The 12,384-nt window shown below is 39.2% G+C and overlaps 1 protein-coding gene across 2 annotated transcripts in view; it reads left to right on the top strand.

Annotated features, from left to right (window-relative positions):
- The window catches only part of LOC146000059 (uncharacterized), a 29,103-nt gene that overhangs the window by 10,420 nt on the left and 6,299 nt on the right, over positions 1 to 12,384 (top strand). For both annotated transcript variants that reach the window (XM_083137384.1, XM_083137385.1), the window contains exons 2-3: positions 4,621 to 4,779; positions 10,770 to 11,380. In XM_083137384.1, the coding sequence (XP_082993510.1) occupies positions 4,621 to 4,779; positions 10,770 to 11,380 (770 nt within the window). The remainder of the gene's footprint in view (positions 1 to 4,620; positions 4,780 to 10,769; positions 11,381 to 12,384) is intronic.

Genomic DNA, 12,384 nt, shown 5'->3' with positions numbered 1-12,384 from the left:
AAATGAACTGCGTAGAACTTGCTGAACTTATTGGCTTTTGGCCATAGCAATTTTTTTTTTATTTACGCTTAGGTGTAACGCGAACTGCTTCTTTGAAAGCTGCAATGCACTAAATATGTTAACAAAGCATATAATAAATATAGGCAAATGTTCCCACTCTCTCCTTTAATTTTATAGTTCAATTATTGATAGCATACAACATGGTATAGCTTATGTCCCATGAAATTAAAACCTACTTGCAATTGTTTTTATATACGACATTTACACATATTACAGAAGGAAATGTCTCGTAATCACTTAGTTCGTTCTATTATCGCTGAACTCCCCTTTCTTTTCTCATTTCAGACTCCTACAACAAGATGTCTCCCGCTCATTATGCTATTATCGCATTCATCGTGATAGCTCTTCTCGGCATACTTATTATATTGGTATTATTAATTATATCTTGCTGTTGTTCCCCCAAATCACATGTCACAACACCCCAAAAACGATTAGAGAAACCTTCCATCAGTGCCCCAATTGCTTTACAATCAATTTCGCATGCCCCGGAGACAACAGTCATTCCCACACCACCCCCTCTTCCCCCGACCCCTTTCACCTCTGGTACGACACAAATAAATACTCCAACTCAATGTACCACCATTCTTTCGAAAGGACGCCGACTTCCGGCACCTCAAGTGAAGCCGCCCCCGACCCCTATTCCGGCTAGTCCGGTTATTCCACCTATTCCCCCCCATCCCCCCCCCCCCGGCGAACTTCCCTCATGTAAACCTGTCACTCATAAACAGGTCCCCTTAAAAACTCTACGTCATATAAGCAACAATGCCCCTTCGCCGTCACTACGATCAGATATTACCTCCCCTTCCCCCCAAAATAATTCCCAAGTTTTATATGAAAGTCCTTTTTCTGTCGACTTTATCACCCGCCATCATTTATTGTAACTCTGCTCCACTACCTTTTACATTTTTCCTAATTTTTCCCTTTTTGCGCTTGTTTCATTCTCATCGCCACGAATGCTACCGGATGGATTCATCATGACGACCTCCTGCCTGTGCTTCCGAGCGAGAGATCTAGGCTCATCACAGAGAACGACGACGATCTTGTGGACTTCCAGCACCAAAAGGACCCAATCCTGTCTGGACCGCATGGCTGATTTTCCCATCTTCCCGGCCGCGATCCAGCTGTGGAGCGCTTTACTCAGGACGTCTACCGACCCGAACCGACATCGTAGGCTTGAATTCCAGACTGCCCTTCCATGACGTCACGGCGAGCTACATCGGCAAAGCCCCTCCCACTGAGAGCGTGTTGTGTTGCCCTTGTTTACTGTCATCACATGATACGCATTGTCGTTTTTCATCGGCTGAAAGTGTGTTCCAGTGTTCAGCCTCCATCAACTACCGTCAGGCACACACATTTAGTACACACATATGTCATTTACAGTGCCAGGGTTGTGACCATGGGTGCTGCCCATACTTTTAGTGGATTAGAGATAAGTCTCTTTGTTTTGTGTTTTTTTTCGTCTACTACAGATTACACTCAGCCAATAGCGCCGTGCAGTCTACAGCGTTGCCATGGTACCTTTACCTCAATGCTCCGCCCAACCTCGTGTGTGTTATTCAGTGTGTACTTTGAACTCCACAAACAGTCAATAAAACCACGTGCGTTATGCGGCTTTCCTTCACAGTGTGCTGACATGTGTTTTTCTGTTATCGTGTTGTCATCGTTAATTCAAAACTAGTTCAGTGTCAAACCTATATGATTATTTTCTATCCATGTCTCAAGACTTCGTTATTGATGCTCGTACTCTGTGAGTACACAAGAGGCTTTGACCTACAGTTTTAATTTTTTTTCTACGTGTTTCTTTTAATTTTTTTCTCAACGGTGTTTGGTGCTACGATTTTTTTTGATATGACTATTTTGGTGATCTCAATTTTTTTTTATGGTGATGTGAATCTTATGATGAATGGATTGATGTATTGGTTTTCTACGGATTTTGATATGTTAATAAATGATAATTTTTAAATATAACCTCCTCCGGAGAAGGTAGTCGACCATCACAGATTGGTTCGATTAACTCAACAAGGGGAATGTAGAGATATGGAGATTATTAAACCGAGAAAACCTCGTCATGGTAATATTCACGCTTGTTTATTTCCTAGAATTGTCCGACCAGCGGGTGATCCCAAGAATGCGCTAACTTGTAACTTCCGTTAAACAAGGAACTGAAAGGCAAACGCGTGGATCAAAACAAGATCTAGCACGTTCAAAAGGTTTAACAACCTTTTGAAGCCTAAGATTATAAAAGCAAGCTCACTCCCGGAGCTCGCTCTCTTTTTTTTTTGGATTTTGACGCTCATTTGAACTACACCTATCATCGACGCTCACATGGATAAGTAGTCTCTGAATACTCTACAACACATTAACACTACTGAACTACGACGATGGAACACGGAGTTACGGCTGCCTAGCATGCTACAAGTCGCAAGGGATCGCTCTGTTTGGTGAGCCAAGGGTCGAAGGATAGAACCTTGGCACCTGTCTCGATTCGGTCTGCAAGAAGCATCAGGACAAGAACATCACACACCTACCAGGTATGAACAAGCGTGAATAACCTTTACATCAACGTTCCATATCTCTACCCTCCTAATCGGAGCAGGTTCAGCCAACAGATACAATTAAGCTCTACCAAAATGTATAATTGAAACTTCCCTGTGACCTCAGATCCCAGGTAAAACGGGATTACAACAATATATATATATTTAGTTGTTCTATCTTGGGTGGTTCACGTGCTGTTAGGAAGAAAACCAAGGATCAGACAAATCAAAATGGGCAAAGGTCAAACTACTAAAACCCAGTCTTTCAAAGCATCAAATGGTGCATCACTCCAATTCCTTCTCGCATGTACCGCCAGCTGGTCGGGAGTTTTGTTGTGGGCTCGTCAAGTCCCACTCCCGACGAACTAACGTGTATATGACTCAGAAAATATACAACTGCTTTTTGCCCCTCCAAAAGAATACCTGCTACCCAAAAATTATACAGGGGAAAGGTGAACTTATCCTGAACGGCACCCTGCGCCCTCCTTCAGTACCTGAACAAGTAAGATTGTGTATTTTCTCAATATACTTTTTATTTCTTTAACAAGTGCAGTTTTTGATTCCTTACCATAACATTACGTAACAACGTGTTCTGTATAAATAAGCCCCCTTCAAACAAGAATCTGTTAACAATTACCCCCCCCCCCCCTTCTGACAGATTTCACAAAATATTTACTACGACGATCAACGTCGATTATTCTTTTTATTTTCATTTTCTTTTTTGGTTCCACTATCTCTTACAAACACTTATCCTTACAAAAACTATATGCTACATATTCTTTTTTTCTCTTAACCACTCTCACATGTACAGGAATTAACCCCGGCGATAGGAAATTCTAGCATCTTAGCTCGCGATGTTTTCTAGAGTTTTAAAAAAAGGGGAAAAAGTGACTGAAAATGATTCAAGATTTATCAATTACAGTAATACGGTAAATTAAACCCTTTAGGTAAAATACTTAACTCCATGTCACGTAAGCTTCCACGTTCTTGTCGACGTCCCAGGTGTACGGGAAAATAAAGGCTGAGTCACGCCCACATTGGCTCAGGCAGCTATCACGTCATGGAACACCGTTGCTGGAGTTGATGTTATCGCGGTCGCAGCTGGGAGACAACTCTGCCTCGCTTAACAAGGAAACCTCTGCTCCGAGAAACTCGCTAGGTGGCAGTATCGTCGATCCCATGTGAGCTTCTGGGAGACACGAAATTTCTCAGCGAATTAGCAATCCTAAGCATTGGGTCTAATTCCTCTTATACGGGGTGGGCCGAAGAATGTGGTGAAATGGGATAAACAGTCCCGATTCACCACAACACATATTTTCAAACTGAGGTTATCATTTTAATCAGAAACGTATTCTCTTTCAAATACAAAAACAGCAACAAAATATCTTAAACCATTCCAGAGATAGAGCATTTTAATATTTTGCCGAAAATCGCACGTGAGAAATGATGCCGGAGGTGCCATCTTTGGCAACCTGTATCTTGGGCCAGGAATTTTTGTGGACAAAACAAAAAAATACGGGTTTCTTACTTTGTCCTGAATTTTAACGTATGTTTAATTCAATAACATCTGAGACTATGAAGGTAACCCCCCTGACTGAATTGATAAGGACTATGCCATTTGTTTTATTTTATCCCAACTGGGTACACTATTTATCAATATCTGGAAAATAAAACGAGGCCGTGGGCCATGTCATATCTTTGTAAAATGCCTCAATGTATGCTTTATTCCATTCCAACTGTGCAAATTATCAATTGCTGAAAAATGGTGAGGTGTGGGGTCCCAGTTCAAGTTCCTGGTGGAGTGTGGATGCACCTCTTTAGTTCATTCTTGTATGTGTCTTAAAATGCCACAGTGTTCATTGTATTTCATTCCAGCTGTACATCGCCTCCTCTCCCCCCCCCCCTTTAATCTACCATTGGTTTACATTTGAATCAATTTAGGAGGGCATGGTGTTTTTGTGTTGTGTATGTATGCCATTGCAAAGTATTGATTTGTACTTTATCTGTTTCAATCATTTTTCATCAGGTACGGGAAGACGATGGTTTACCACAATATATATGCCTCCAGTGCATGACAAGGATAGAAGATTTTTATAACTACAGGGTGAACTGTTGCAAAGCAGAAGAAACATTACGAGATTGGATGCCCCATGCATTGAGAAGTCGGAGGAAAGGATCCGTAACTGTAAGTAATTTCTGTGTTAATTAGATATTCGAAATGAGAACAGGGTAGTTATTATAAATGATAGAACATACATTTGTCAGGTTATGTTTATCAGTCGAGCTCAGGTGATTGGTTAAGGTGATGGATTGGCATGTAGTACGTTCAAAACCCATGATCGACCATGCTGGCAGATTTTTCTTTTCTGCGATTGACCTCAATAATTAATTATTTCTTCTTTCTTTAGAATGCAATGTTAATTGGACATTATCCATTGTCTGGTGTTTTTTGTTATTATTATTCTAACACTACGATTGGAAAGAGAACCTCCTTTCTCGTCTTAAGGTGAACAGATTTCTTTTTGCTGCTGGTGGTGATAAAACCTATGACAGACGTGATTTTACTACAAATCAAGGTGCGCTAACAACTACTCTGAGGAGAGTGGACACTGGGATGACTTATAGGGTTTTTGGCCATTGATATGAAGGTTGCTTCTTTGATTTTTCTCAGTTTCAAATTTGATTGTATAAGTAGTACTGTTATATAGTTCCATGGAATTATATTGATTCATTTATGCATGTTCAGTTATTTTCATGTTTCACCTTTGTGTGTGCCTGCTTGCGTTCATCTATTCTTTTCTGTAGAGGGCATCCCAATTGTCCTATGTAAGCTCACCTGCATTCATATGGTATGTTGTCTATGCAGTTTTTGGTAGTTCGTATGGGCTTCTCTGTGTTCGATAGTATTCTTCGTAGTGTCTTCTTGCTGCTGAATGATGTCCTAAGTTGCACAATGTCCAGTTAATATCACATGCTGTTTTTTCTTTAAGGGGAACAGGGATCATTGATCGTGAAGTACTAGATATAACAGTTTTTAAGTCACATGATGGAAAATTGATAAGTATCTGAAAAGATGCACTGTATTATCAGATTTATTTTGTTGACAATTTTCATTTTTATTCTTTTGAACAACATATGGCAAGTTTAGGCTTGCCATCACTTTCAGCGTTGTGTGTAACAGCTCACTAAGGTAGATGTTCTTACAGATTTAAATGTTGATGAAATCGAGGTTCATTCTATGTTTTGAAAGGCCTGCAGATCGATGCCAAGGCAGAAGTATTTATTGGAGATTCTATTTTATAAATATGGTGCATACTTTGAGCTGTGGTTGAACAAGCTGTGAAAACCTGCTCTGGAATTGATGGCGAGAAATTTTAATAAAAATTCGTAAAATTGTTTTGGTTAACAGTGATTGAAACTGTGTGAGATAACAGTGTAACGGCCTTGTCAATAATCCTGACAGTATGATGCATTTCTGACTTATTGATGTTAATCCTTTGTTATTTTGTTATTTTTGTTCTTTTCATTGTTGAATGATTTCAGTGTAAAATAGCTAGATGCTGTATCTGAAATTCTGTCAATAAATAAATTTGTGGTTGACGACCAACCTTTATGTTAACCTAAAAAGAAATGTGATAAGATTGGGTTATGAAAGAACCAAAACGTGATAATGAAGATATTGGTTTATTGCAAAAGGTAGTAATATTGAATGTAACAATTTATAAGTTACATATTACGTATTTTTCAGTGTTTTTATGCGATTAACGTTGATAAATCTTAATATTTGCAGAAGTGTGTATTTCTTTACATCGAGGAAGATAAAAATTGAAAACATATCTGAATTGTGTTATTTGTGATAGTCAAACACATATATTTTTCTCTACATGCGTAAATCTTAGTGTAATCTAAGTAGGTGTGATTTCTTGCCATGTTAAGTAAAGAAATGATGGGAAATCAGTAAACTTAGGACATTTACATTCAAGTCTAAAGGTGCATGTCAAGAGATGGTGATATTTCTTCTGAATTTGTGCATAATATCTTACATGAACATTTTGGGCTCCTTCCCATTGGCATTGCAGTAATGTTTTAGCTTTGTAATCAGTGTCAGTCTGCCTTCCATGGAGTACACCCTGGACTGCCTTTGCAAACTAACAAGGCTCGTGACACCTGGACCTGCAGCCAGGATAATCCTATGTAGGAATTGTGTTGTGTCCTCCATATGTGTTTGTGACAGTCCCTTCATCTGTTTCAGCATCGAACCATTCATGTCCGTTGTTTTGATTAGCCAGTAGTGGAAGAAAAACAACATACAATCAACCTAATTCAATCAAGGTGTGCCTGGTTTGATATCGAGTGGAGGCACATAATGGTTGGGATCCCACTTTAAACTGCAGGTCCTATGCCGATTAGCTTATCTGTGTATAAAGTGGACTTCAAACAATAAACTCAAACTCGACTAAAGATGGAATGGAAAGTTGCTAGAATATCATTCTTGTCCATGTTGCTTTCAAAATTTCATTGAACAATATCCACTATTTCTTACCTGCAAAGTATAATTGTTTGTACTAAATGCAGGCCCATTCTGCATGCCATTCTATAATGATCATAGTGAAAGCTTCGCAAAATTTCACATCCCTTTCATGTTTTTGTGCCTCCACGACAGTGTAGTGGTAATGCCACTTGTACTAAGAGGTTTTTGTTTTCCGATAAAGTGTCAGCTTGTTTGGAAAAAAGTGGAAATTTTGGCTAACCAATTGCGGCTAACCAATTTCACTTGCGGTGTTAGTAAAGAGTTTAGAGGTTCATAATGTCGTATTTTCGAATTAGCTAAATATTGTTTCATGGTGTAGTAGCCAAAAGACACATATTCGTGATTTCTTCTACAGGGTGTCGAAAAGGTCACGCAACCGAGACTGAACGTACATAACTTTTGTATGGAAAGTGATAGAGATGTGAATCTTCCACTGGGTATTAACTTTGTTCATGTGGATATTGTTTGTACATTAAACTATAAAATCGTGTTGTACATGAATGTTCAGTGTGGGGGAAAAATATAGGTCCAATCCCAATTAGTCTATCTGAGCACAAATCAGACTTAATACGAAGGCAAATCAAAAGTTTTTTGCGACTACTATTTATTGCCAGAGTACAAACAATAAAAGAAAAAACAAAATATACACAATCTTGTACGTACTTTTTGCTATTTTTCCACATATTCACCACACCTGTTGAGACACTTGTCCCACCGTACCACAAGTTTCGCAATGCCCGTTGCATAGAAGGTGGCCGGCTGATCACGGAACCAACGACGAACAACGTTCTGCACTTCGGTGTTGTTTGTGAACCTCTGTCCTGCCAGGAACTTCTTCATTGGACCAGAAAGATGGTAATCACTGGGAGCTAGGTCTGGGCTGTACGGGGGATGCTCCATAATCTCCCACTACCATGACTGAAGTTTGGCGATTGTTTTTTTCGCCACGTGTGGTTTCGCGTTGTCATGGAGGAAGACCACGTTGCTCACTTCATGAATACCCCGACGCTGACGCTTTTTCCTAATGGCTGCTCGCAGATGGGAGAGTGTGCGACAGTAGCTTGTCCCCATACACTGGCTCCATTTCCCTGTGGACATGTGTGGCTGTTTGTCCTTTGCACCATAAAAAACTAATAACACTTCGCTGCTCATATGGCGTGGACTTCCTGAGCACTCCGGCCATCTTTGCCAACTGATAACAGCATCGTGCTGTGGAAGAAATCGGGAGTTACAATAGGGCCGTTCCAATAAAAGCCTACTGCATCGTGCGTATATCTTGCTTTTGTAATAACACTTATAGCAATCTAGAAAAAAATTAGGTGCAAAGACTTTTCGATTTGCCCTCGTACATACTTTGCCTATTCATGATACTTGTGACCTTCATTTCTTCTTTAGCCCAGCTTAGAATATCCTGAAAATCACATGTTGTTAGCTGCTCTGAAGCACTTCAGTCTGCCAAATGATTGATTTGATTTGGTTTATTTTACTTTACTTTTCTGCCACTTTAGGCTAATCTCAAAGATGAGGATTAGTGATGCTATGATGACATTGATGAAGAGACACTTTGAAAGAACACCCATGCCCAGGCTAGGATTCAAATCTGAGACTACTGGCTGACCTAACCACGCTACCATTGAAGTCAGCTCTAAGACGAGAACACAACCATAGAGAGATCAAAGTTCTGGAGTCTAGTCCTTTCCATGGCATGGGTCCCATAGGCATGCACAGACCTTCTGATTGGGGGGGGGGGGGGGGCAAAAGCCTTGATGAAAATCGAATCGGGAATGAAAAACCTCAATATGTATACCATACCATATATATACGAGGGTCATCCAGAAAATAAAAGACTGTTTTAATTTCATTGCATTGATGAGTATATGTATATCATACCATACATACGTATATATGAGGGCTATCCAGAAAATAAAGACCGTTTGGTTATACAAAATGAAGAACACAATATTTATTGGAAAAAACAATTCTGTTACATACCTGAAGCTTCCTTCACTTCTCTACATAATCACCTCCTACATTTAAAATTTTGTCGTATCTGGGCACGAGCTTCAGAATTCCCATGTTATACTCTTCTGCCGCCAGTTCATTAAGGTCATGGCAACCATCTTTTGGGATCGTAAAGGTGTTCTTTTGGTGGATTTCATGCCAAAAGGCACTACGATCAATGCAAATTGTTATTGTGATACTCTAAGAAAACTACAGCGAGCCATCCAAAACAGGAGGCGAGGAATGCTTTCTGGAGGAATTGTGCTTCTGCACAACAATGCCCGCCCTCGCACTGCTGGTGCAACTCAAGAATTGCTGGATCAATTTGGATGGGAAATTTTTGATCATCCACCCTATAGTCTGGAGCTTGCTCCTAGCGATTTCCACCTTTTCCCTAAGCTGAAAGAGTTTCTGGGTGGTAAACGTTTTGGAAGTGATGTAGAGTTGAAGAATGCAGTGACCATCTGGCTTAATGAACTGGCGGCAGAAGAGTATAACATGGGAATTCTGAAGCTCGTGCCCAGATACAACAAATGTTTAAATGTAGGAGGTGATTCTGTAGAGAAGTGAAGGAAGCTAGAGGTATGTAACAGAATTGTTGTTTCCAATAAACATTGTGTTTTTTTCATTTTGTATAACCAAACATTCTTTATTTTCTGGATGACCCTCGTAGAATATATATATATATATATAAATAATATACGAACTCCTGCCACCCCGTAGCTACAGCTCTGAACTTGACAAGGTTGTAAGAAAAGGAAATATTGCGAGCGAAGCGAGCAAGAAATTTTACAATATGTATTTTTATTTGTATAAAATTTGATACCGAGGGGGTCAATTGCCCGTTTGTGCCCCCTGCAGGTGCTCTTGTTATTCTGGAAGAAATAATGCAAGAGAGAGGTGAAAACTAATTCCATCTAAGTATTCTTTTTCCTGCTTCTCTTAGATTCTACTTGTCTTGCTTTATTTTACCTTAGTGTTTGCCCCCCCCCCCCTAGAATTGATTTCCATCCAAGGTTCGGGAGGGCCAGTGCCCTTTCTAGGTGAAAGTATAATACCATACCCCCCCCCCCCCCCATAGATATAGAATGTCAGCCTAAATGTATATATTTCACACATGTAATTTGATTTCAGTCGTAGTAATTTACATTAATGTAATAATTTCAAATTCAAGTGGTGTTTTTTGAGGGAGCAACACTATTATCGGGATAATATGCCGCATGGAAAAATACCTTGCTTGTCCCTCTGTGGAAAAAATCTGTGGATGTCCATGATTAGGGGGGCAATTGCCCCCCTCCTGTACACTTGCCTAAGATGGATCCTTTTATCTGTTTTATCTAATCATCATTCATCTTCATTGATACATTAACTTAAAGAGGTTGAAAGTGATGTTACATTATAGCTTAACAATTTTTAAAAATGGAAAAATGGATAAATTAATTGTAACCCATATTTATTTAAATATTTTCACACTGTGACGTTTCATCCTCAATGTGCATACATGTTTAACCTCCCTTGTCCTTGACAGTACAGATGAAAATAATGCAAAATGATTGTTAGTGTGGTTGCATTATGTTCTGTGTTTTTGTACTCTTCTCTTGTACTTTGACTGAAAATGTTATAAATGTTATGTTTATTTACAGGAACAAGAAACAGAACATAAGGACTTGGCACAAGAGAACTACGTTGAAGATTACAATAGATATGAATCACCAAAATATAGCACTAATTTGTCACCAATTGTGAAATTAAGAAGGTTAAACGATCTGCAGGTTGATAATTACAACATGCATAAAACTCAAATTGTAAAAACTTGTACAGAGATGAGACAGGAGGATACATATGCAGTTGATTCGAATCTGGAGTTGGATAAATGTAATATCAAAGCTATTATGAAGGGTACGTCAAGTATCTTTTCTCCAGTAGTAAAGTTAGAAAAGTTGGTCATTCCATCAGGATTGAAGGTTACCAATATGCCACTCGAATGGAAAGTATCATCAGAAGAAAATAAAGACAATCTTATGTTACCTGAAAAAATTGTGTTAGAGAACTCTGAGCTGCCTGTGCGTGAAATGGTGGATCTTGAAGCTCTTCGTACAGTTTATAGTTGTAATAATCCATCCAGAAATGAAAACTTGATTTCTAGCCATGTTTGGGAGAAGAAGACAGATAATATTTGTTCTTCTCTCAGTCCAACTCAAAAAGAAGAAGCGTGCCCACTTGTAAGGAAAAGAGAACCAATTCCAAATTGGAAGTAAGTACATTATTTGTTTATGCTTTTCTTTTATTTACATGCTGTTGATTGAGATTGTTCAGATAGGATTTTGACAATTTTTCTCACTGGAGGTGGGAGTCTAAAGAACAACATCTTAGAACAAGATTACTGTATTATAGAAATATGAAGTCTGTCCAAAAAGAAATTGAATTTTTGAAACTGCACCAATGTAATATGTGTAAATACTGTGACATTGTGTGCTGGAATTTTTTAACATTAATTTTTTGTTTGTTGCATTTCTCCATGTACTATAAGCTACAGCTGCTTATGTGAAATTATGTTTTGTTCTCATAATTCTTTTTTAACGTGTTAACTGCCAGGGTAACCCTATAGTGCTACAGCCCAATATTGGGCCCTGGCTTACCGTGGTTTCACCAATTTTGCCTCCTGCGCCAAAGTGGTTATTGGACTTTATTTCACAAATACAAAAATTTCACCTTTTTTTCTGTAAAAAATAGAACAGTCAAAAAACTTTTAATGTGCATTTAACTCCCATGCCTTGTCGGTCATGCCTTATGCGCATCATTGTTATACTCATGATCAACAGCACCCTAGGAACAACAAAGTCAAGCCGCATGTTTCGGTCATAATTACCAACATGGCGTGATTGGTATGCGCCAGTTTCGGTCACCATGACCAACATGACAGTTAATGTGTTAATGAAGGTTGAGAAAGAATAGTTTGTAATTTTTGTTTCAGATTAGGGAGAACTTTTACAGAAATCTTGAAATGTTGCAACAAGCATGCGAGGCAAAATATATGAGTAATACAGAGGTTGTTCGCTTTATATCCGACCATTGTCGATTCAGTGCTGCCACCTGGCGTATCATGCTGGAACTATGGGTCTGTTGGCTGGAGCAGTGTTGTGTCTGACCTTGTAGGTGCATGAGTGTTGATAGTGAATGTTATCAAATGGCGCCGAAAATCAACCGGTATTGGAAGGGTTACGTAATGGCCCTTTTCCATGCTAAGTTTTCATACGT

The sequence above is a fragment of the Lepisma saccharinum genome, chromosome 16 (genome assembly GCF_977018435.1).
Source record: "Lepisma saccharinum chromosome 16, izLepSacc3.1, whole genome shotgun sequence".
NCBI classification, from domain to species: domain Eukaryota; kingdom Metazoa; phylum Arthropoda; class Insecta; order Zygentoma; family Lepismatidae; genus Lepisma; species Lepisma saccharinum.
The sequence above is the reverse complement of the archived record's forward strand: the minus strand, read 5'-3'. Positions and strand labels throughout refer to the sequence as shown.